This window comes from Garra rufa, chromosome 21 (genome assembly GCF_049309525.1).
Source record: "Garra rufa chromosome 21, GarRuf1.0, whole genome shotgun sequence".
NCBI classification, from domain to species: Eukaryota; Metazoa; Chordata; class Actinopteri; order Cypriniformes; family Cyprinidae; genus Garra; species Garra rufa.
The window spans coordinates 13,705,108-13,732,554 of record NC_133381.1 but is presented as its reverse complement, the minus strand read 5'-3'; the positions used below and the strand labels follow the sequence as shown (position 1 = coordinate 13,732,554).

The 27,447-nt window shown below is 37.3% G+C and overlaps 1 protein-coding gene across 1 annotated transcript in view; it reads right to left on the bottom strand.

The window, feature by feature from the left end:
• Positions 1-1,670: 1,670 nt before the first annotated feature.
• ism2a (isthmin 2a) overlaps positions 1,671-27,447 on the bottom strand; it is a 31,806-nt gene continuing 6,029 nt past the window's right edge. Inside the window, exons 2-6 of the mRNA XM_073827139.1 lie at positions 20,028-20,270; positions 15,515-15,800; positions 8,067-8,204; positions 6,443-6,508; positions 1,671-4,742 (exon numbers count right to left, since the gene is read on the bottom strand). Of these exons, the coding sequence (XP_073683240.1) occupies positions 4,225-4,742; positions 6,443-6,508; positions 8,067-8,204; positions 15,515-15,800; positions 20,028-20,270 (1,251 nt within the window). The 3' untranslated portion in view covers positions 1,671-4,224. The remainder of the gene's footprint in view (positions 4,743-6,442; positions 6,509-8,066; positions 8,205-15,514; positions 15,801-20,027; positions 20,271-27,447) is intronic.

The following is a 27,447-nucleotide window of genomic DNA, read 5'->3' as shown; positions in this document are numbered from 1 at the left end:
TTGTTCTTATCATATCCGGTCAGGTAAGTGAAATATTAGGCTAATATCTTAATTAATACTGCTTGTACGTATCTTTACTACCTATTAACTTTAGTGTCCCAATTTTACGCCATTTTTTGCTTTCGAAGTACTTCTCTATATGATTTAGCAGCTTCCACACGTTTTTTTCAGTGGTTTAGACAGCATAAATTAGCAGAACATATTCAGTAGCACATTAAAAGTGCAATCCGTGCTGTTGTTTACATCTAATATTGAATATTTTGAAATATTCAATTCTGTCAAAATTTCAATATTTTGACAGAACCTGAATATTGATATCGACAGCCATTTTTGAAGGATAGGAAAGGAAATCAGTCAATGATGCCAGAGAAAACTCCATCTGAGGCAGACCAGACAAAACCACTGAGGAAATCCACTAAGTGGGCTCCCAAAGGACAGAAGAGTGGGGGGAAAGATTACTGACCTCCATTGCAGCACCTGACTTGGACTTGGTTCAGGTTGTGTCCTGGCTGAGGCATTCAAGCGATACTTAATGTGAAGGCAATTAGATTATTAGTGCAGCAGATGGCAGTTACATAGCAAGATTGCTATTCAATGATAAGCACTGCAACAAACCCTTCAGGGCTTCAATCTTTTCTCAGCTTTGTTACCTAATACGTAACATAACGCGTAGCTCTAATAAAGACATGATACTAAGCCAGTTGTCCAATTCATTTAGCATTAGCCAGACTTAAAGCAAATGCTTCTTTTCATCCAAAAACAAAATGTTCTTCCTCTTAATTGGTAATTGAGAAAATAAGGCAGCACATGTGTTAAAGGCAACCTAATATCGAGCGGAAAATGAGAACACAAATCTACTGTTAAGTCCGTCATCATGCCCAAATTGAAAACGACTGGTGCTGGTGTCCGTTTGCTGTGACAGCTGTCCATGCGTCATGTTTTTGTGCTATTTAAAACCTTTATGAGATGTCCAACCATTTCACACTTCATTTTTGAGGGTATTAATAAAAATAAGACTGCTTTTAAGAAGGGTGTGGGTTGACCAAAATCGAGATGATAGCTCTGGATTTCAAATTAACATTATGTTCAAAACAGTATAATAAAGTATTTTTAAAACATACTATTTACTGTTTAAGAGATTGTTAGGGATTCAAGCGCGTAGCAATATTGCATTTTTCAAGGGCGTTAATGATTGTACATCATGTGGTTTTTCACACATACGCACAATATTCCTATCATACATAAGAACTCCATATTCTGGACAACTTTGCCTCTAGAACCAAAGCGGTCAATCAAACCGTTTGTTTAAAGACTGAGATGATGTAAAAAAAAAAATACTTTTGAGAACTAGTTCTAGGTTTTTCGTTCAATCTGGAAAAAAATACAATTCTCTGGACTCTCTAGGTCAATAATTATCCAAAAATGTTGAAATTTACCCTTTGTGATGCTATAAGGGGTCGTTTAGAAAAGGGGTTTGCCCAAATGTAGCCAAAATCCTGTAAAGCCTAAAGAAAAACTCAAAACTTCACAAAACCTTCTGAGCACATGCGACAGGTGATTCTAAACAAGCATCCAAAGTTTTAATAGGATTCAACCACAGCTTGTGCTTTAACAGTCATAAACGTTAAAAAATATTTCTATGGTAAATGGACACACATGACTTTATCAAAGTTAAATTTATTATATCTGGTCACAGAGTGTTTAATACAAAGAAACATGACCTTAGAAGCATTATTGAAGTAGAACGGTGTGTGGTATGGCACTTTCCTTTTCAAACACCAGAAATCCCCTACAGATTCATATAGTGCATAGAATTATTTGATTATCCACTTCATAGCAATGAGTTACACAATCAAAAGCAATAAATACTGTACAATGATAAATCTGAAGTTAAAAATGACATGCCAAAATTTTACATTACATAAAATATCCTTAAACAACACAGCATTTGTTATTCATCCCTTTACAATAACATTTTTTTTATAAAGTCAGTAAATTGTACAAGTATAATTCAATATACGATTATATATATACACATATATATTCCATTATTAATATTTAAATAAAGTGCCTTCTTTTTTGAAGCTCTGAAAGGTGAAACCTTACCATCAAATGTACTTAGAAAAGAGTGTATTGTACCTAAAATTCAACATCCAGTACTAAGCTTTCCATTTTAGTTAACCAAATAACCACATTCAGCAGTTTATACACCAAAAATATTGACACACAAAGCCAATGTCAAAACTTGAGTAGGTACTTGTGACAGAAGCAACCCAGGCTCACTGGGCATAAAGTTCATCCCAGTGCTGACATTTCTGCAAAATATAGTGTTCTTGTGAAAAAGTTCCCACAGGTACATTTTCGTGATGAGATCAGGTAGTCATCTCTGCTGGAAATTGTAGTCAGTTATATGCACAAGTAGGGTTTTGCAATAATGTATGAAGAGGCATGCATTTCCAATGAGCCTAGGTTGGACAGATCTTTAAAGATCATAAAATTCATATCTGTAATATAAGGTAAATATACTATCACTAAGAGCAGGATATTTGAATGCTTCCAGCGTTCTCACAGCTGGACTGAATGACATTTTCATGGCTGGCATTTATTGCTATCGCAATGAAAACATCTTCACAGTTTTGCTCTGGTCTGACAGGGATCATAAGCGACGCTAATGTGCACTTGGCTCGTTCTTACATTTGGAGATCTTCTCTTGCAGATGTTCTCCTTTAGTGTTACTTGCAACCCATCTGTATTTTTCAAGCGAACGCAAATACCTCCATTATCTCTTTTAGGTTTAGAAGCTTATTTACGTTTAGAACCAAACTCTAGAGGAATGTAGATCTGATTCAGATGAACCATGAAGCTTGCTTCTGTGGATTCTGTACATAATGAGTTTGTGTTAAGGTACCTTGTTCAGAATCAAATCTGGATTGTAAACTCTCAGAAGTCTTAACCTGGGATTCAAACTAAGAACCTTTTAGTTCAGGTTCAAAACACTCAATCCATGCGACATCATGTACTCTTCTAATTTTATCTTATATAAAGTCTGAAAGGAGTTTTCATTGGACTACACTGTAAGATATCATCAAAGGTGGATGTTTATTGCTACATGGAACAGTCGTCTGACAGCGGGAATTTAGAAATCAAATCACCAGCATTCTGTGTCAACATCTCACAAAGAGATCATGATAACACTTGTGCTGAAAAGGGCGGCTTAGGTGCTTCAAACTACATCCCGTGTAAGCCTCTAGGCTTTGATTGGGACTCAAGGATGAACTGAGACATTGAAAGAGCCATTGTATTTTAAGAGATGTTCGTTTACAACAAGTGTCACCTTCACCTCACCTTTAGAGGAAGACTTCAATCCATCAACCAAGCTCCGGCAGCCCCCTACGCTGGTGCCAGGCGGCTGTCTCATATTGCATTCGGCACAAAGCTGAGTTGTGTTGAAAGGCAAAGAAAGAAAACAGAATGGGATCCAATTATACTTCAGATATTTGCTGAGGGACGTCTTCTCAAAGGCAAGTTCAAAAAAAGGTTTCTCAGATTCCCTAAAAGGTAGGTCAAAGGTCAAATAATCCTGCATAAATATCTATCCAATGACATATGGTCTGTGTATATTTGGAGTAAAAATATACAAGAAGTATTCTATTCGGAGAAATTTGTTGAATCGGTTTGGTGGCTTGTGTTTGATTTGTTTGGACTGATCTCACATGGATGGAGCAAGGCCAGGATTGAGCTTCAGGTCTAAAGACAACGAAACAGGCATTCTGTTGCATTTTTGAATATCTCACAATTCTAGCAGCTTTACTGGAATTCCTTTAATGGTGGACCAAAGTCTTTGAGGACGCTTAAGGAAAACAAACGCGTATCCAATGAAAATACAATGAACCCATTCCAGAGAATGCCATTGAAGAACTGTTGCTGAACTTTGTTTGGAGCACGTACGTAACATCACAGAAGAACAAAAACAGAAAATTGCATCATGATCTTCTAGTCTGGGCTTTGGACCAACCAGTGTTGTTGGAGTTGAGCTGAACGTAACAGTTTGTGACAGTATCTAAGCTTTCACCTCCAGATGAATCTCTCTTGAGTTCCATTTACTATTTTGCGCCATTTACTAGTTTGACCAAAGAGAATCCAGATTTATAAAAAAGTCGTCCAATCAAAAAGCAGGAGAATGGCTTTTATTGCCTTTAAGACTCTTGAAATCCATGATCTAGATCAGTACTCCCTGGCCTCCTCTAGTTCATTCATGTAGACGACGTCTTGTGGGTTCTCAACGCACTGTAGACCATTATTGGGAGGCCGAACCGAATGAAAGCGGCTCCAGTCTCCTTTACATAGGATCCATGGGAGAACATCCACTTTGTAGTGAAGCTCTGGAGAGAATTCCGTACTGATGAGGTTGGGAGCTCCAGCCCCTTTGCCTCGAGTTATAAGCTTCATGTGATCATCGTAGCAGCAATGCTGTGCAGCCAACGTGGTGCTGTCGAAGGAGAGCATTGAACGAATGCAGAACGTTGCAGAAGGTTTGTAGATGTCCAGCCTCTCCTTGGGGCCACTGGCATCTCGCCAGCGATAGGTCTTTTGCAACTTCCTATCGAAAATGTTGATGGCGCTGTAGACCACCTCGGATGGGTAGAAGCAAGGGCAGTTGGGTAATTGGGTTAGGACTTGGTGTAGGTATTTCTGGAGGAAGTCATTCTTGCAATTCAGCCACTTCTCACAGCTGTCAACATCTACAAGGTAAAAATACAGGGTTAAAAATATATTTGTATATATATGTATGTATGTATATATATATATATATATATATATATATATATATATATATATATATTTTTTTTTTTTTTTTTTTTTTTTTGTTAATATTAAAAAAGAATGGCAAAAGAAATTATGGCCATATTGAGAACCATGGCCTAACACGCAACAGGGGGTGTCTCACTCTGCTGCCAAGACATAAAGATACAAAAAAATATGTGCTGCAGGCAGCGGTCATGCTGAAACATAGCTGTTATTAACATTTATGTTCCATTGTCAAGAGATAAAAAAAAACACTTGATTCTGTTATGTTTTTAAACTACTTTCATTATTATTGCGGTTAAATGAAAGAGCTATTACATTCGATGTTCAATGCCAAAAGTAGGAGACCAACAAAAAACTCCAAAGCAAATAGTGGGGGTTCTGGAAGAGGACTCTTTACTTTGTGGTCTCAGTAACACTCTCTGTGGAGCATTTGTGAAAAATCTGAACGTCAGATCTTTTACAGTCTAACAGGACTCCCGCAGAGTTCCTCCTGCTGCAGTCTCAGAGGAGAACTTTTTACAACCACGCTGATTAAATGGGTTTTTGAACTAGACATTAAGTTAAATGAAAGCTAGGACAAATCAATAAACGTTTCAGCTAATAAAAGAACACACTAGAAGCTTGAAAGGCAATTAACTGAAGCCTGCATTAAGAGATTTGGTAGTGCAGTATAATGTTGCAGATATCTAAGATACCTGTTATATAAATGGCAATAGCTACACTAACAAAAAAAATAAATCATTGAACAGAAGGGATGTAAAAATATCAAAATAACAATAATATCAGGATATGAAGTCCACAATATGATATTATTACGATATTTTAACTATAACTTCAACTATAAAATGTACAAAATTTTCATTGTTTTCCATCTAATGCATTTTGAGAGTTCAAAATTAAGAGCTTCAACCCATGTTCCTAACTAAGAAAACTCAGTGACCTGTACCTGAACTTTAAGGGTACTCAACTCTCTTATTTGTGGTATACTGTCTCAGTCTAAATTACATTCACACTGGTTTTTAGGAAGCCAAACAAATTAGAATAAAATAATAATAACAATTTTATATTATTACAATTAAATTAATTACAATACTAATTACAATACTTATTTCCTAATTTCAGTGAAAACAGACTTGATGAAGGGTTTAAGCCATATTGTGTGTTTGACAGATACTGTGCCAAAGCATAATGGCCCAAAACACAACTTTAAAGACTTTTTGGTCGCCATGTGACTACGATGATATCGAGACAGTTTTGCTATCGTGATACAACAATATTGATAATACCATTATATCCCTTTTGAACAATGTAAACTGGCACTGTAATTGGTTTTTGGACATGTGTTATGCAAATTGCTCCTCTTTGTTTTCTGAAATACCCAAAATCTCCAGTTTTTGGCTTTTCCCCCCTCTTGTTTTCATACGTGCTGAAATTAATGACTGAAAAGTAGTTTCTTAGAGAGCTTTAGAGAGCACATCAATAAGCAAGGGTTTTTTGGCTATTTAGAATTCTGACCAAAACATGTCTGGAAAAAGAGACACCCAAACCACATATAAAAAGTACCATGGTACCACCAGAACACTGCATTGCTTAATGACCTCACCACAGCAATACACAAACAAAACCAACCAACCTGTGCCAAAAAGCTCTGTGCTGTTTGCCACTTCATGAGTTGGTTCTGTCACAGGAATTATGTCATCTGTAGATGTAATAGAAAGAAGATATTTAAAATCAATATATTTAAAATAAAAACACAGTTCTGGAAATAAAAATACATGCCAAAAACAAACCAAAACCAAGATCAGTTCACCTAGCACTTTCATATTGGTTTATCCACCATAGCTACACTAGTTAAAGTGAAAAAAATGAAAATTACCCCATGATTTACTCACCCTCAAGTCATCCCAGACTTATATAACTTATAAAGATTATCCTGGCTCTTCCAAGGATACTAATGGCAGTGAATGGGTTTTGAGATTTTGAAGGCCAAAAAAGTGCATTAACCCATCATAAAAAGTACTTCACACAGCTCCCGGGGGTTATAGAAGAATTTTGAAGTTGAAGGAAAAAAATGAGATGGGAGTTTTTCGACATACCCAAACGGTCTTGAATTGGAATACACAGAGTACACGCAGAGCTTGACAAGACAATTGAGGTTAAAAAGTATATGAATTGTAACTTTTTTTTTTTTTTTTTTAGAAAATAACAGATCGTTTCACTAGATAAGACCCTTCTTCTCCGGCTGGGATTGTTTAGAGCCCTTTGAAGCTGCATTTAAACTGCATTTTGGAAGTTCACACTCATGGGCACCATAAAAGTCCACTATATGGAGAGAAATTCTGAAATGTTTTCCTCAAAAAACATAATTTCTTTACGAATGAAGAAAGACATGAACATTTTGGATGACAAGGGGATGAGTAAATTATCTGTAAATTTTTGTTCTGGAAGTGAACTCCTTAAATAGAGGCATCATCCGCTGGAACAGCACTCTCTCGTGAACGTGCATATGACAGTTAGCGAAAGCTAAAGATTGTGGTTTATAGAGTTTTAAATATGGATTCAAAATCTCAACAACCATTCACTGCCATTATAAAGAGCCAGGACATCAATAGGGCTAAAGTTTGACTTTTTATCCTCTACTCTACTAACTAAAATAATTATATTTTTTGCCAAGTGTAGTTTACATTGCAAATATATAATTATAGCAAATATATGTTTATGTTTATGTGAGAAGTCGTTCTTTTAAATATTTTAGAGGGCTTCTAAAAAAATATGAAAATATTTCATCCAAGAGCTGTTTTTGCAGCAGCTCAAAATGTTCAAATTAAGTTGCACTGTAGAGCCTTACATAGTGTATTTGAGTTTGTAAGCCAACTGATTTTGTGTGTACTGCCCGTTTGTGCATGGCAGGTTGTGGACCGCCCTGTATCAGGGGCTTTTAAACTGAAAGCCCTCATTGAGCTGTCATACTGAAGCCAAGTAAACGCCTGCTGCTCTCAAAGAGCGGTTTCATAGTGTATACAGTACACACACAGAAGACCAGACTGCTCCTTTTCTAACACGAGTCTGGTGTCCCTGGTGTTTGTTCGACTTCTGCACGCTTGACAGAGATGAATGAGAGGCATTAGTGAAGTTTTCCATCACTATCAGCATAATTAGGAGCCGGATGGAATTAAGATCAAGATCAATAGTGAGTAGTGAAGTGCATTGCGGGATTGCAAAGGACTAAGTATAAGTGACAGTATTGATAGTCTCACCAGGACAACGCTCTAAATCACATGTCCGTGATTCTGTGGCAGTGCAGGCGTAGCCACATGAACGAATCCTCTTTTGATTTCCGTGTCCACAGGTGACACTGCAAGGTGACCAGTCGCTCCATTCCTCCTCCTCATATTCTGTAGAAGAAAAAAATGAATGAGTGTAAGAAATCTTCTATAAATGTGAGGCTAATAAATTCCTCACACAGCATGTGGGAATGTTATGCAATGCAGATCAGACCACAAATGAGTTGGGAAAAATAGTAAAGGAATTCTTTACTCTACATAAGCTTCTCAAAGGGAAATCTATGATAAAACTCAGCTCTGGTACAGAGGATACACATTTAACTTCAGTCTGCTTGCATATGAACTGTGTAGCGTCCAACATACTGAGATTGACTAAGAAATCAATCCAAAAACAACCAAGATGGTAAGTGCATCTCTACATTGTTTGCATAAGAAAGCTAATGATGCTCAACTAAATTAATATTGCGTATTTCTCTGTAAAATATAATCTCTCTAATGAACAAAATGTGGGCCCTCCTGGCAAGCCAGACTTGCTTTTTTTTGGTAATAAATATGTCAGAGGCAAAGTCAGCCGCTTACAGCTGTGAGAACTGAGCCAATACAAACACTTCAGCAGGAAGGCAAGGCCTAATAGCTTAGACGCTTTCCAACAATGCTCTCTTTCCACCACCATGCTAAAGAGATTAAAGTTTCAGAGCTCTCCATGGCGGTAGTGATGGAGAGAGAGAGGAGATTGGAAGAGAAATATGTGCACCGTTTCCTCGCTAATGTATTTTGGCTGCATTGTTGTTGGTTACCAGGTGTTGTTGTTAATTGAGAGTCTACATTCTTATGAAGCCGCCCACTTGTGCTGTCACAGCAAAGAAAATACTGATGATATACCCACTTATGCAGGTTATTGCAAAATGTTTGAATAACTTTCTCAGAAATTCCTGAATGCTTTAATTTATTTGGTCTTCATTGGGTGTTCAAATACACTATTATTCAAAAGTTTTTGGACAGTAAGCTTTTTAATGTTTTTTAAAGAAGTCCTTTCTGCTCACCAAGCCTGAATTTATTTGATCTAAATTACAGCAAAAACAGTACAATTTTGAAATATTTTTTACTATTTAAAGTAACTGTAAAATAAAATAACATTACAAAAAAATTCTGTTTCATTTTATAAATGCTGTTCTTCAAAACTTTCTATTCATCACAGAAACCTGAAAAAATTCTACTCAGCTGTTTTCAACGTAATGTTTTTGAGCAGCAAATCAGAATATTAAAATTATTTCTGAGGGATCATGTGACTGGAATTATGATGCAAAAATTCAACATTGAAATCACAGGAATAAAATACATTTTAAAATTTTGCTGTTGCTGTCTATGCAGGGAAAGCTCAGAAAGCTCTCGGATTTCATCAAAAATGATTATTTCATTTTATTAATTCATGTTCCGAAGATGAACGAATATCTTGCGGGTTTGACACAACATGAGGGTGAGTAATTAATGACAGAATTTTTGTAATAAATGACTGTAATTTTTAACCAATTTAATACATCAACCACAAACTAGTGAACAGTAGTGTGAACAGTAATCTAACAATTTCAAAACATATTCAAATAAAAAAACTGTTATTTTAAATAGTAAAAGTATTCAAAATGTTACTGTTTTTGCTTTACTTTGGATCAAATACATGCAGGTTTAGTGAGCAGAAGAGACTTTTTTGAAAACATAAAAAACTTACTGTTCAAAAACTTTTGACTGATAGTGTATTTTCTAAAATTTGCAATTTTAAAAACAAAATTATGAATGCTGGCTAAAGGATCATGGTACTCTTGTGAACACGTGTCGAAGACTGACACGAAAGAGAAGAAACTGTTGAATTAAGTCATTATTTTTGTTTTCTCTGCACACAAAAAGTATTCTTGTAGCTTCATAAAATTAAGTTTGAACCACTGATGTCACATGGACAATTTTGTCGATGTCCTTACTACCTTTCTGTGCCTTGAACTTAGTAGTTGTGTTGCTGTCTATGCAGGATTAGATGAACGAAGATGAACGGAGGTCTTAGGGGTTTGGAACGACATGAGGGTGAGTAATTAATTTACTTACTTTTTAAACATCACATATGTTTTGATATTATGTTCATTCATCATACATCATTCATTTCGAATGAGATCAACAGAAGCAATCGAGACCACACACACTGAATAGACATATATTTGCTAACTGAGAACTAAAATACCATAGGCGCTGTAATAAGTTACTACAGTAAAACTGTAGTAAATAATTTTCATAAGGGCAGTGGAGAGGAAAAAGCGACCTAAAGCTATGACATTCTACCAAGCTGTTGCCGAACATGGCCTGCCTGTAATTCTGCGGCTGACCATAATTGCAGAAAAGCGCTTCATTACTGTACGCCTCTAGAGCAGACCACATCATTAATAATGTGGCTCATTTGCCCTTCTCTGTTTCCCATTCGGGCTTGTTTGTACACAACACACTCCTACTCTAAGTACACTCATTAGGTCTATTTTAGAGCAGAGGATCCATCGGGGCAACAGAGAGAAGCCGGTTCGGTTTCGTACCCACATCCTCAGAGGCTCTACTGCTGACACAACCACAGCGAGCTTGCTGCAATTGCTTCTTTTTTGGCTGGGTGTTGGATTTGACCACACACCACCAATGCACTTTCTCTCTAATGATGCTGACAGAACATGGAGGAACACAACCTCAATGGAGGATCACCCTGAAAGTCAATGACAGATGGAGGAGACAAAAAAACCCTTGTGAAATAAAGCTGGATATAGGGTAAATGAAGATTCTGGTTTTAAAGCCTTGGAAGCATTAGTTTAACTCCCAAGTTTTAGTTTAACAATTCAATGAGAGCTTATCCGTGTGAAGCTTTTTTGTCCAAACTTTCTGCTATCCCTGCTTACTGTGTGGAAAATGCTATTAGTATAGATTGCATGTGGAAGACTGACACGGAAGAGAAGAAATTGTTGAATAAAGTCATTATTTTTGTTTTATTTGTGCACAAAAAGTATTCTCATGGCTTCATAAAATTAAGGTTGAACCACTGATGTCACATGGACTATTTTAGCAATGTCCTTATTACTTTTCAGGGCCTTGAACGGTTGTGTTGGTGTCTATGCAGGGTCAAAAAGCTCTCAGATTTCATCAAAAATATCTTAAGGTCTTACGGGTTTGGAACGACATGAGGGTGAGTAATTACAGTGGGGAAAACAATTATTTGATCCCCTGCTGATTTTGTACGTTTGCCCACTGACAAAGAAATGATCAGTCTATAATTTTAATGGTAGGTTTATTTTACCAGTGAGAGACAGAATAACAACAAAAAATCCAGAAAAACGCATTTCAAAATGCATTTTAATGAGTAAAATTAGTATTTGATCCCCTATCAATCAGCTAGATTTCTGACTCCCAGGTGTCTTTTTTTACAGGTAACAAAGAGAGATTAGGAACACTCCCTTTAAATCTCAGTTCGTTACCTGTATAAAAGACACCTTTCAACAGAAGTAATCAATCAGATTCCAAACTTTCCACCATGCCCAAGACCAAAGAGCTGTCCAAGGATGTCAGGGACAAGATTGTAGACTTACACAAGGCTGGAATGGGCTACAAGACCATCGTCAAGCAGCTTGGTGAGAATGTGAAAACAGTTGGTGCGATCATTTGCAAATGGAAGAAACACAAAATAACTGTCAAACTCCCTTGGTCTGGGGCTCCATGCAAGATCTCACCTTGTGGAGTTTCAATGATCATGAGAACGTGAGGAATCAGCCCAGAACTACACGGGAGGATCTTGTCAATGATCTCAAGGCTGGGCTCAGCTGGGACCCATCTGAAGTTTGTCAATGAACATCTGAATGATTCAGAGGAGAACTGGGTAAAAGTGTTGTGGTCAGATGAGTACAAAGTCAAGCACTTTGGCATCAACTCAGCTCGCCGTGTTTGGAGGAGGAGGAATGCTGCCTATGACCCCATGAACACCACTCCCACCGTCAAACATGGAGGTTTCTGCTTAGGGAACAGGACAACTGCACCGCATCTAAGGGACAATGGACAGGGCCATGTACCACCAAATCTTGGGTTAGAACTAGGGCCGGGACTCGATTAAAAAAATTAATCTAATTAATTAGAGGCTTTGTAATTAATTAATCGAAATTAATCGCATTTTAATCGCATATAAATATTTGACCTGAGAACAGTGAGAAGTAAGTTTTTTCATATGGATTTTTAGTATACCATTGAATAATGACTGAATACATAAACTTAAGCAACAAAATATTGTTTATTTTTGTTCAACCAAGTCCAACAGACCAGTGCAATATTGCCATTAAGTGGAGCAATAGGATACAGTGTTTCCCCTAGGTTTCCATTCTTTTTTTCTCGGTACTTTACCCTACTTTGTGTAAAAACGAAAACATTTATTTCAGTGAAAAAATAAACCCAAAACTCTCTATTTTAACATTTTGAACAATAGGGCTTTACAATCTTTTGCTATTTTTTTTTTTTTTTAAGAAATTCTTGTGTTTTAATTTTTCTCATAATCAAATGAAAGCATAAACATTTATTTATTTTTAATCAAACGAAAAAATAAACCTTTTTAATTTTTGGCAAGCAAACAGAGGTTTGCTTTTAAAATCAATAAATAATAATAATTTAACATTTAAATAATAATCGTAGTATTTTTTTCTACAATTAAGTGGTTAATCTTGTTGTTATATTTATTTTTTATCATATATATTGTTTTTTGTCAATTATTTAAATAGGAATATTATTCTGTTTCATGTTAAACCGTACTTTTATTTTGACAGGTTGCCGTGAAGTTTCTGTGTGTAAAGTATGATATGATGCTAGTTTTCTCAAATGAAACGGTAAATGTGACACTGACAGTAGCTTTGGAGATTGAGTCTATCTGTTCATGTGAGATGCAAATGCAAAAAATTAACGGGGGCATTACGCCTGCAGTAAAAAAAAAAAGGCGTCTCTGCCATTCTAACATACAGAGGCAAACGGGACATGCAGGATTCATATTAAAACGGTCTTTTTGCATTTCAGTCTTTACAGACACTAGTCCATATCGCGATTTGAATTAAGTGACAGACGAACTTTTGATTTATCAATCCAAAAAATCGACGAATTTACGTGGCATTCCACGCTATAGTAAATTCGGTTTTTATGAATGGAGTCCGCGATCCAGTCCGTGTTTTCTTAGAGGAGACATTGTAAACGCGCCCACCTAAGATAATGGTAGGGGAAACACTGGGATATTTAGAAATATACTAGCCTACATTTCAGAAATTCAGGTACCCTATAGGTAGGTAGACCTTCTGTAAAAGCATTGAGGTGATACTTGAGGCTCGATGTGCTGCGGTGATATGCGCATTCCTTTGGTCTGAACGCTAGTTGGTGCTCCAGTATAATCGGTCCGCTGAAACTCATCCAGTGAGAAACGTTCCGCGGTGCAAAATTAAGTGCGATTAAAATGCGTTAAAAAAATTTAACGCGTTAATTTTGTGTAATTAATTAATCTAAATTAACGCGTTAAAGTCCCGGCCCTAGTTAGAACCATTGGAAATGGGTTGTGGATGGTATTCCAACATGACAATGACCCAAAACACACGGTCAAGGCAACAAAGGAGTTTCTCAAGAAGAAGCACATTAAGGTCCTGTGGCCTAGCCAGTCTCCAGATCTTAATCCCATTGAAAATCTGTGGAGAGAGCAGAAGGTTCAAGTTTCCAAACGTCAGCCTCGAAACCTTAATGACTTGGAGAGGATCTGCAAAGAGGAGTGGGACAAAATCCCTCTTGAGCTGTGTGCAAACCAGGTGGCCAACTACAAGAAATGTCTGACTTCTGTGATTGCCAAAAAGGGTTTTGCCACCAAGTATTATGTCATGTTTTGCGCTTATTAATGTTTGTTTCACTCATTAAAATGCAAATCAATTTATAACTTTTTTGAAATACGTTCTTCTGGATTTTTTTTTTGTTATTCTGTCTCTCACTGTTAAAATAAACCTAGGATTAAAATGATAGACTGCTCATTTCTTTGTCCGTGGGCAAACATACAAAATAAACAGGTGATCAAATCATTATTTTCTCCACTATAATAACAGAATTTTCATAATAAATGTATTTACTGTCAACAGTAGTTTGAATAGTAATCTCATGAATTTGGGCTAAACAGTACATGTTTGGAAACAGTCATTATTAATCGATGCCTCCTAGAGGCAGAAAAATGACCCGAAACAGCTTTGAATACAGTATTATACTTCCCAGCAGTTTGATGTTGTTTGCCAATTTTTAAAATGCCTTACACATAAAAGAGTGACTGAATGCTTTAACAATTTCCTCAGGCAGTGAATATAACTTTGGTGTGGAAAAATGGAAACGACAGACAAAACAAAGGCAAAAAACGCTTTCAATCCAAGGCCTGAGAACTGCCATGAATTCCAGAGAGAACTCAAAGGCCTAGGCCGTGTGAATCACAGCGAAGCGCCGGTCATGGGATGAAAACACAGCAGACGCTTTCTTTGTCAGCCCAAGCACGCTGGCCCTTCTTTCAAACTACTGTCTAATTGAACACAAATATTAGTTGTTTAGCCGGCGAAGAGGCCCCAAGCTGTTCTTAGCAAGCGTCGGGGCCCAGGTTTCAAACGGCCACGTTTTTTTGAGCACTGGTGTCAACTTCATAAGAAAGGACACACAAAGCTGATGATCAAGCCCGCTGTCACTAACGTGAACCAGACGCAGCATTGAGTTTCCTCCTGAAATCCCTTATTCAATACTTTCACTGTGATCTTTTCTTCACCGTATACTTTGAAAAGGTTCAGAGGACTTGATGATAGGTTGTGTTCTGCTTTTTAAGGATAAAAATCGTATTAAAACTATATTTCAGCACTACGGTTTGCTCCGTATGTAAACATTTTGAGGTAATGATCTGCCTAACCGAGAAAGAAGCAGTCTAGTGGTGAGATAACGTGTACCACAACTAATATTGTGATAATGTATTAGGACGCACAGCACTGGGTCGCCTTTCACTGTTTGCCGCTGATAGGCATCAAGAGAAAGTCTCTGGAAGTGGCGACAGAAATGACATGTTTATGTAGCAGTTCTTGAGTGCAACCCTTAAAGCATAAATCATAATGTCAAGACCTAAAAAGGAGGCTGGGGCCCGCATTGCTGAGGAAATCAGCTAGGCATACGTGCCCCGGCGTTCCAAGAAGCCCCAACACGAGCGCTGATACTTCCGATAACGAGGCTGAGGAAAAACAAAAACTAAAAACTCAGGGTTTCCAATTACACAGTTGGAAGACACATGAAGGGAGTTTAATTCAGGTCAATTATTATGACGTTTCCTCACTTTTGCACAGCAACAGGGATGCGTTGAAACGCTCCCTGGCAAAACTTACCGTAATTGTCCATGGAGTCCCAGCCCTTCCATCGCCTGTTCCAGTCTGCACCCACACCACTCAATAAGGAATCTTCTCCCTCGTAACTGAGGTCCTCTCTGTTCTCCTCCAGACTGCCTTGCCCAGGACCTTCTTGACTGGAGTCATGATATTCCCAGAACAGCGGCCAGAAGAGTTTTTTATGGCCCGGCCACTCTTCCGAGCTCAAGGACCAGTCATTCCTACTCTCCTTGGCGAGATCCATCTCAATTTCCATCTGTGGGTCATCCACAACCTCAATGGTAACCTAGTAGAGAGATACAAAATGATATGTCGATTTGCAAAAAAATGGATATCAGAAAGTTGTAGCTCTGCAAAACTTTAGTTTTGACTTGTTTTTGGATCGTGATAACCAGTTTGTTGCTGGTTCAAGATGGACAACCAGCCCAAATAAGCCTGACCAGGTCCAGCTAGCCAGGTTCAACCATCTAGACACCATTTTGACAACCACAAAGTCTGACAATACTTAATAAGGTAATTAAATTAATTATATGCAATATTCATTCTATATATTATAATTATAATAGATTCTATTTAAAATAAATTGTACTTTAAACTTTCTATTCATTATAGAAGCCTGTTTCCACCACTGAATAAAAAATAAAAAGGTAATTGTGACATTTTATCTCACAATTTTGAACTTTTTTTCAGAATTCCATGACACAAACTCAAAATTGAGAGTTATAAAGTTAAAATTGCGAGATATTGCCTCGCAAATCTGCCTTTTTTTCTCATAATGCGTGACATAAACTCACATTTCTGATAAATAGTCGCTAAAAAATAAAATTGATAAATAAAGTCATATCTTGCAATTTTGACACTTTTGGGAGTTATTGTGAAATATAAACTTATATCAAACATAGTCTTTTACCCCCCTCAAAACTTTATAACTTGCAAATGTGAGTTTATATCTCGCCATTCTGACTTTTTTCTCAGAATTGTAAGATATAAACTTGTGAATCTGCCTTTTTTTCTCAGAATTGCGTGATATAAAGTCGCAATTGAGTTTATATCTTAATTCTGAGAAATAAAGTCAGAATTGCAAGATAAAAACTCACATTTGTGAGAAAAAAGTCAGAATTACGAGTTTTAATCTGGCAATTCTAACTTCATTTCTCACAATTGTGAGTATATATCACTCAATTCTGAGAAAAAAAGTCAAAATTGTGAGATAAAAAGTCGCAATTCTTTTTCTTTTCCTCGCAAATGTGAGTTTGTATCTTGCAATTCTGACTAAATCAAGGGTCACCAAACTTGATCCTGGAGGGCCGGTGTCCTGCAGAGTTTAGCTCCAACTTGCCTCAACACAGCTGCCTGGAAGTTTCAAGTATACCTATTAAGACCTTGATTAGCTGGTTCAGGTGTGTTTGATTAGGGTTGGAGCTAAACTCTGTAGGGACACCGGCCCTCCAGGACTGAGTGTGGTGACCCCTGGACTAAATAGTCACAATTTTGAAAAAAATGGTCTTTTTTCCTCTTAAAACTGGACTTTATAACTTGCAATTGTGAGTTTCTATCTCACAATTCTGAGAAAAAAAAAGTAAAAATTGCAAGATATAAACTCTTTATTTGCAAGAAAAAAGTCAGAATTCTAACTTTATTTCTCGCAATTGTAAGTTTATATCATGCAATTCTGAGAAAAAAAAGTCAGAATTGTGAGATAAAAAAATGCAATAACATTTTTTTATTCAGTGGTGGAAGTTTTACAAAAATATTAAGCAGCAGAATTGTTTTAAACATTGATAATAAGAAATGTTTCTTAAAGGGATAGTTCACCCAAAAATAATAATTTGATGTTTATCTGCTTACCCCCAGGGCATCCAAGATGTAGGTGACTTTGTTTCCTCAGCAGAACACAAACGAAGATTTTTAACAAAAACTGGTGCAGTCTGTCAGCCAAATCATGGCAGTCAATGGTTACCAAATCTTTAGAGGGAAGAAAAACATACACAGACAAATCCAAATTACACCGTGCGGCTCGTGACGATACACTGATGTCCTAAGACACGAAACGATCGGTTTTTGTGAGAAACTGAACAGTATTTATATCATTTTTTACCTTTGATACACAGCCACGTCCATCTCTCCTGAGCACGAGTTTATGTGAACGCGCTCTGGCGTAGTATACGCAAACGCCGGAAGCGATCTGTCGCGTGTATACAACACTCATTGTTTACACAGAGCACACAGACTGTGGGTATAGCAGCTATTCAAAATGGTAATTACTTGCGCTTATCCTGATTGTTCAAACCGATTTAAAGCTAAAAGATTACATTTGCTTGCGCAAACACATCCGGGACTTTTAACCGATTTCCCCTTACGGCGTTTGCGTATACTACGCCAGAGCGCGTACACATGTCACGAGCCGGATGATAAGCTCGTGCTCAGGACAGATGGACGTGGCTGTGTAACAAAGGTAAAAAAATGATATAAATACTGTTCAGTTTCTCACAAAAAAACGATTGTTTCATGTCTTAGGACATCAATGTATCGTCACGAGCCGCAGGGTGTAATTTGGATTTGTCTGCGCATGTTTTTGTTTACTTTTAAAGGTTTGGTGCCCATCCACTTCCATTATTTGGCTGGCAGACTGCACTGGTTTTTGTTAAAAATCTTCGTTTGTGTTCTGCTGAGGAAACAAAGTCACCTACATCTTGGATGCCCTGGGGGTAAGCAGATAAACATCAAATTTTCATTTTTGGGTGAACTATCCCTTTAAGAAACAAATTAGCATGCAAATGATTCCTGAAGGATCATGTGACATTGAAGAATTCATAATTTAAAACAAAAAATTCAGTTTTTCCATTAAAAGAATTAAATTACATTTTAAAAATGTAACAGTTCTTTTATTAAAAACATTAAAAACATTTGAACAGTAATGTATATGTTTATCTGAATCACAACATATTGGATTTAACTGCGCAGACATTTAAAAGGCAACTCTAACGCCCCCTTGAGTAATGTGTTTTTGTTATATCCAAGCATGTTTAGTACGTTCAAAGGATGTGCAAAGTTCTCTCTCTTCTCTCGTTTGTTTATTTCCAAGTATGTTTTGAGGTGACAGATTTGTTCTTTGCATGCTTGGGCTCGTAGTACCCGAGACAGGCAGACCAGAAAACGATAGCAAGTGTTCCAGCAGGCCGAGACAAAGGACTGGCTGTTTATTTCCCCTACAGCGTAACAATCTGATGGCTGCTGCAGCTGTTTATAAAGGCACGGAGCAGTTTAGAGCGGGTGATTACGCTACTGTAACTGCACTGTTTACAACAGTCGGCCTCCACCTCCTCCTTGAACTAATCATGACTGTATTCTACTTCCAAAGAACACAAGACATCACTTCTAAAGACAAAAAGATGCAAGGTTTAGATCCCTGGAGGTCCATTAAATGGCAAATTTACGTTTCTTTGTCAAGTTCTTATCAAATTTGTTGCACTAGGAATGGCGAGTAATGGAAAATGAAGATAACATGAGACATACCAGCTCGAAAAACGTAAGAAAGTTTTATAATGTTCACCACGTTACCTGCTAAGCCCAGTAACTCATACATTTACATTGGCAGCCACCATATTGGAGACACATAAAAACAAAATAGCTTTTTCTAAAAAAAGTTTGGAAGATGGATCCGTCCCACTTGGAAGACTCCTGAATTTTCCCTATTATAAAAGTCAATTTGCTTACCAGGGATCTCCTGTGTATTTTTTCCCTGAAGTCTAACTTCGTTTCCTCTCAAGTCCACTTACGCACATAAACTTCATAACAGTACTAAAAATATAAAAATCCCTTCTTTACCGGTGTTGTAAAAACATTTAAAGATTGGGATCTGCTCTTGGAGGGAGCATTAAAAGTGCCTGTTAAAATAATACTGTGGCCTTTCACCTTTTGGATTTTCTCGGGATTTCTTTTCAGTACACTGTGCAGAAGTTTGAGCGGGGTGGCTGAAATGAGCTACACCAGAATAAAGGTCTCGCTTGGGGTAATTTAAGAGGCCTCTCCGGTTTAGAAGCAGCTGTGACGTGACCAGCAACAGCGCAGAAACCTGAAGTCCCTACTGCAATCACAGCAGCAATAACAGTGAAACAATGAGTGCATAGGTTAATTACATACACCACAAACTGTTGCCAAGTAAAATCAATCCATTACCCGACTCATTATACAATGATTTAGTTCACCCTAAGGAAAGAAATGACAAGGTTTTGGGAACGGTGAGATGTTAAACATATCTGGAATAACAAACTGCCCTCATAATATTAACAACTGTCTTTAGAAGAACTAATGCCAAGATATATAGATACACAACGAAAGAAACCCAAGAAACCCAAGACCCCCAAGACACGAAATGACTGATACAGTTCATTTACCTCATTTTCTTCTGGTCCAAGAGCCTGTAAACACTGTGTTACTTCTTTAAAATCATGTATATAGAGGAAGAAACTTGATTCTGAAGCTGATACTCTGAAAATTGACCTGTTCTTACTTGAATGTTTGGATTCTGGGAGCCCAGGTCTGCGTTGGCAAGGTCAGGGAAGTTCTTCAGGTCTAAAATGAAAGGCTCTTCCTCTTCCTGTGGAGCAGGTTTGGGAAGGACTCCCTCTGAGCGAATCTGTGACCATCTCCTCTTATGACGGCGAGGCAAAGGCGGCTCGCTCCTCAACTGGTTCTGCCGCTGGATGTCTCGCAGCGACTGTCTGACATCCTTGGAGCCACCGTGACCTCTGACCTGGGAAGTGAACACATAGTATCCCATGAAAGGAACATCTGGTGATCCAACAAGCTTTATTTAGATGAAAGCACAAGGATTCCTTATATATAAAGGCCTCAGAAAGGCTCCAAGATAAATACTTCTGAGAAATTTCGTCATGCACGTAAAGATGGTTAGAGGATCTGTCTTAGTTTAACACCATATCAAATCTATACAGCTGTGACCTTATGGCCCGTATGAAAAAAGATGTCTGGGTTTCGAATAAACCCATCTGGAGTGAAATGTCTAACACATGACAGCATATCAGGTGGATTTTGGAACAGGATTAGTAGAAATCATGGCAATAATTTAAGAGCCTTCTTTTGCTTTAATGATCCAGGAAAAGCCTGTTTCCCAGACCTTTGGAAGACTCTGTCAGTCTCTTTTAAGGTTGCGTATACAAAAAGCGCTCTTCGAGTTCTTTGATTTCCATGCTGCATATCTGTCAATCGATGCTTCATTGGGTTGCCATTAGCAACATAACAAAACAGACAGCAGAGAAACATCAACAAGGAAGAGGAATCGCACGCTTACTGCTGCTGCTCATTCTTGCTCACTAAGTCTGAGACAGTCATGGCTCACTCGCTTGACAGCTGTTTGACATTACGGGTAACATCCGCGTTCTACCGATGGAGAGCGACTGTGAATTCCTGGAGGAAGACTCAGGAGTCGGGACAGTGCATGCAGGTAAATGATTACACATTAAGGGATATGTATCTCTTTCATCTGGTTTACTTTAATATGGAGACACACAGTCTGTGGCGGTACAAAGAAAGGCTTCCTGTTGTCCACAAACCATGACAATACTTTAAAAGCACTTTGCTGCTTCTTACTAATCATGTCAACAAGTCTCAAACCTCAAGAATGAGGCAGACGATGGTGGCTTTTTTTTAAATAGTGATTTTAAAGTTTTTTTTAATTTTATTTATTACAAGTAAAATATTACTATATTATTTTAACATCAATAACAAAGTCACATCAGTACCTGTAATGTCCTCAGACTAATTATTCTTCCTAAAATTGATCTTTAATTAATAATAAAAAATAAAGGAATTCTAAAAATAGATTTATTTATAGTTTTTATTATTATTTAATTATTTTGATGATTTATGAAATATAATAAAAATATCTGTGATTTATGTTACTTGAAAATAACAATGCCTGTCAATAGCCAAAGACTAGTAAGATTAAGTTTTAAAAGTCTCTTCTGTTGACCAAGCATGCATTTTTTATCTAAAGTACAGCAAAAAATATTTTTACTATTTAAAATAATGTTTTTGAATATATATTAAAATATGATTTATTCCTTGTAATTAAAGCTAAATTTATAGAATTATAGAAATTGATACTTTTATTAGCAAGGATGCTTTAAATTGATTAAAAGTGATGTAGAAGATATCTATAACGTTACAAAAGATTTCTATTTCAGATAAATGCTGTTCTTCTGAACTTTCTATTCATCAAAGAAACCGGAGAAATTCTAATCAGCTCTTTTCAACATAATAATATTAATAATTTATTTGAGCAGCAAATCAGAATATTAGAATGATATTAGAAGGATCATGTGACTGGATTAATGATGTTAAAAATTCAGCTTTGAAATCACAGGAATAAATGTATATAGTGTATAGATAGATATATAGAAAATGGCCATTATCCAGGTGGGTCAAAAAAGTCTTGGTTAATATTACCCCCCCACCCCCCCTCTCTTTTTCTTTAAAATAATATACACTAATGCAGTATAAGACCAGGGATATTGCAATGTTTTACATAAATAGTGTACATGTTCATGTTGTCTTTAGCTGCCCTCTCCAACATGCAACAAGCACCAGATGAAACTTAGTTTAGACTTTACATTTTGGGTCATGCTGCACTTCAAAGAGCTCTTGTGGAGGCCCTGTCTATAAGCCACCAGAGACTTCAAAAGCACAGCAACATACACAAGCATAAATCAGAAAGCAAGAGACACATATGTCCTCATCATGTCCACATCATTCTGCAAGCATTCTCTATAGCTCCCTTACTTTCAGTTCTCCATCTCAGACCCTCACAGATTCAGATCACCTTGGTGCACTTCAACATGTGGTATTCCTGCTCTTCCTCATCTAGAGACTGGGTTTGATGGTCCCAATGTTCCCTTCTGACGCAGCAGAGGAGAGAAAGGGGGAGTTGGGTCTGTCTGATCAAAGCCTCTCTCTACTGATCATGCGTGGCCTGCCTTGTCTCACTTCACTGCTTGTGTCTCTCCCACACGCAAAACAGATGTCCTCTGCTCCAGACGATAAACTTCACCCTGGCGCTCTAATGAAGTTCATCATCACAGGGGGTGGGGAGAAGGAAAAGAAGCGTCTTTAATGATTCTTACACAAATATTAGCGCCAAAACGACAAACGCTTCTATTTAAATTCAGTATTTTAGGATTTTCAAGGGAATCTGTTTAGCACAGGGACAGTTTACCGATGTTGATAAACAAACGTTCTCCGGACGCGAAACCCTGTTCCAAAAGCAAAGCAAAGCTACTGACTGAAGCGGTCACGTTGCCTCATAAAATAAAATGAAAATTATTTTAAATTTAGTCGGTCGCGAAAGCTTCGGTTCCTCTTCCTGTACAAGAACGAACGAACGAACACTAACGCACAGCGCGAGTCGTGATGTCCAACGCGAACAAATGATTCATTTGAACCGATTCTTTTAGCGAGTGAATCAGAGTCAGTGAATCATTCAGAGCCGTTACTAGTTTACTCACTTGCTAAACCGCGAGTCATTTTTACCGAAACGTCTGGTTAGTTTGTAACGAACTGGAATGCTAAGGTTTTTCATACAAAGGGCCACACTACTACAATTTGTACTTTACTTTTGTGAGATTTGTTTATTTACCGATAGCCAATGTGTAATTTAAGATACAAAAGTTTTATGAAAGACTATGATAATTTTACCCCCAGTCCTGAAAAGTTTGGCGTTTGACTGGCTGTGCCAAAGCCAACAGAAGATAAGCCTACAAGCTTTAGCCAAAAAAGCGTAACGGCTAACACTTCCGGTTTGGAAGGAAGGAGAGGACGATTTTTTAATGGTTGTCAATCGAGAAAAGGCTTCACTATGCTAAATAAACAGCTTTTTAAAGGAAACAGCTTAACATTTAATGAATCAGCATCCTATTGGCTATCTTCAACATGTTTTATACTAAACAATACTTTTGGACTGAACTATTTTTAGAGTTTACACCGAAAAAATGTCATTTTATAAGTGTTAGGCGACAGGTGGGATTCAACTTACGGCACTTTCCATTCATTCCTATGGTATCCGAAAATACAGATTGAGTGTCGTGCAACTCTGACTGAAATTTAGTGACGTCAAGCCTGTAATGTACTTGGTTATTTAGGCACAGGTGATCCAAGTTAGCCGTTACGCTGACTGAAGCAGTAACGTTCAGGGTTGCCAGGTTTTCACAATAAAACCTGCCCAATTGCTATTCAAAACTAACCCAATTGTTTCAGTGGGGGATCTCCCAGTAAAAAAAATCAAGTTTGTAGCGGTAAAATGCACATTTTTGGTGGCATTCTCCTGGTAAAATTCACATTCCAGTGGCTAAATATCGTTATTAAGGTAACATCAACCCGCGAACAGGAAAAACAAGCGGCAACAGTGTTAAAGTAGCCAAATTCTGTGGAAAAACAGTAGACTTGGCAACATTGTTGCCAACGTAGGATCATAAAATAAAATGTGCAAAAATAATAAAAAATTTAGTGACCAAAGCTTTAGCGATTCCTCTTCCTGTATAACAACAAACACGCAAGCACAGGGCGAGCCGTGATGTCCGATGCGAACAAGTGATTCCTGTGAACTGATTCTTTTAGAGAGTGAAAAGAAAGCGTAACGGCTAACACTACCGGTTTGGCAAAGGAAGGAGAGGACGATTTTTTAATGGTTGTCAATCGAGGAAAGGCTTCACTATGCTAAATAAACAGCTTTTTAAAGTAAACAGCTTAACATTTAATGAATCAGCATCCTATTGGCTATCTTCAACATGTTTTATACTAAACAATACTTTTGGATTGAACTATTTTTATAGTTTACACTGAAAAAATGTCATTTTATAAGTGTTAGGCGACAGGTGGGATTCAACTTACGGCACTTTCCATTCATTCCTATGGTATCCGAAAATACAGATTGAGTGTCGTACAACTCTGACTGAAATTTAGTGACGTCAAGCCTGTAATGTACTTGGTTATTTAGGCACAGGTGATCCAAGTTAGCCGTTACGCTGACTGAAGCAGTAACGTTCAGGGTTGCCAGGTTTTCACAATAAAACCTGCCCAATTGCTATTCAAAACTAACCCAATTGTTTCAGTGGGGGATCTCCCAGTAAAAAAAATCAAGTTTGTAGCGGTAAAATACACATTTTTGGTGGCATTCCCCTGGTAAAATTCACATTCCAGTGGCTAAATATCGTTATTAAGGTAACATCAACCCGCGAACAGGAAAAACAGGCGGCAACAGTGTTAAAGTAGCCAAATTCTGTGGGAAAACAGTAAACTTGGCAACATTGTTGCCAACGTAGGATCATAAAATAAAATGTGCAAAAATAATAAAAAATTTAGTGACCAAAGCTTTAGCGATTCCTCTTCCTGTATAACAACAAACACGCAAGCACAGGACGAGCCGTGATGTCCGATGCGAACAAGTGATTCCTGTGAACTGATTCTTTTAGAGAGTGAATCAGAGTCAGTGAATCGTTCAGAGCTGTTACTAGTTTACTCACTTGCTAAACCGTGAGTCATTTTTACCAAAACATCTGGTTGGTTTGAAATAAACTAAGTATGCTAAAGCTTTTCACACAAAGGGCCACACTACTACAATTTGTACTTTATGTTTGTGAGATGTACGTTTATTTACAGTGCATGTGTGTATGTGTAATTTAAGATGATTAAGTTTAGTTTTATAAATGAATGTGACCATTTTACTTCCTATTCTGAATAGTTTAGCGCTTGACTCGATGTGCTTGCACCATCAGAAATGTACTGACACATGACCCAAAGCTCAAATCTGATTGGTTGGCAAGTTTTCATCAAGAATAAAGAAAAACAGGTACATGTATATGGTTGTCTGCAATCAAATTTTACATAGCAATATATTTTTTATGTTTAAAAACTTGTTTGTGCAGATTCAAACGAATACTTGTGTCTGACATTAAGGTAGTAAACATCAAGGCAACATTTAAATGAATCTCTAGGAAGTGCAAAGTCAGAGTGCAGTTGGGAACTACTGTCCATTTTTTCCAGTCGTGTGAAAACCAATGAGATGTTACCATCCACAAAGTTTTCTCTGCCTGCCTGTAGCGAGCGCAATGAAGGATTTCAAGTGTTTCCTCACTTTGTGCGCCTTCCAAGATCTTTCATGCCATTCCCTTCAATCATTCTATAATCAAACCTCTGAGAAAAAGTCAGGCCAAGATAAGCTCCTCACTCAGCGTTGCCGTTTGTATTAATCTCTTTCTTCACATGGGTGAAACTGCTTACCCACCAGCTGAGACGAAAAGGATGGCTATGATTTCACTTGAGTGCTACAGGTTAATATGAGAAAATACACTTTAAAGAATACTTTCCTGTGCCACAGAGCAAAGTCCCTGGAGCCAGAATTCCCGACTCTCCACAAAGGGGGCCAACAGAAACAGAGGCAAGACAGCAAGGCCACTCGTGAGCAGAGTGACATGCAAAGGATGTAATCCTGCCCAGATCCTGGCAGAGACGATCATTGTCCTCATGCCTTTATGTTGTTCTTTCTCTATATTTTCCTTCCAGCATACCACCATGTTACAATCTGATTCTCTTGGCATGCCTCAACAGCATCAGTGTACCATGTGTTATCTCCTCTCCTCACAAACAGTTATTGTGTTTTATAGGACGTGCCATCTGGACGGGCGCGGAGACCTAAGAGAATAAACGAATACGTCGCTGCCAAAATAAATACCACACACACGGGGTCTAGGGATGCTTTGAGCTGAATATGCTGGAGCTGAGGTGCCACCGCAACAAGGGCAGGGCATCGGGGCACCAAAGCTGGAGAGGCAACAGAGTCCCAAAGCACATGCAACATTCAGGGTCTGATTTCCCCAACACCCTCACAAAGCATTACCTCTGACCGCCTAGAAAGAAAGCAAATGGGACGCATTAGCGACGGGAAACTGAGCGGCTTGTTCATAATTCAATAAAATGGATGGATTTGATTACTCTCTTCCAAAAAAGAGGGAAAAGCAAGTTTTTCTTCAAGCCAAGGATTAATCACAGTGTCAGAAGTCCTTATTGCTTGTTGGCATGTCATGCAGTTAAAACTATGGAAGCTCATTTCCACTTCAGTGTGAAAAAACAAAAAAGTGATTGTGGCCTTAATTTGTTTCTCGTTATTGTGACTTTATATCCCACAATTGCAACATCATATCTCACAACTCTGATCTCTGCAACTTTCCATATAAAATTTCAACTTCACATCACAATTGCAACTTCATATTTCACAATTGCAACTGTATTTCTCATAATTGTGACAATTTCCTAGTATTGCGACTATATCTCAAAGTTGCAATTTTTTACATCTCACAATTGCATTTTTTTTTCTAATAATTGTGACAATTTATTAGAATTGCGACTTTATTTCTAAAAATTGCAACTTTATTTATCAAATTCTAAAAATTTCAACTTTATATTTTACAATTGCAACTATTTCTCATAATTGCGACAATTTCAATTTCTTCTAGCAACTTTACACCTTAAAACTGCACTTTCATTTCTCAAAATTATGAGTTTACATATCAAATGTGACTTCATAATTCATAATTATGAGAATTTCTTAGAATTACAACAATATATCTTGAAACTGCAACTTTATTTCTCGAAATTATGAGTTTACATCTTACTTGCAAATTCTTATTTGACATTTGCAACATTATTTCTCATAACTGCGTCAATTTCTTAGAAATGTGACTTTAGGTTTCACAACTGTAACTTTATTTCTCAAACTGCAAATTTATTTCTGATAATTGCAACTTTATTTCTCATAACTTTTTCTGATATATGTGGCAATTTCTTAGAATTGCGACTTTATATCACCAAAAATTACATTACATTCTAAAATAGCAACTTTATTACTCTAAATTTTGAGTTAA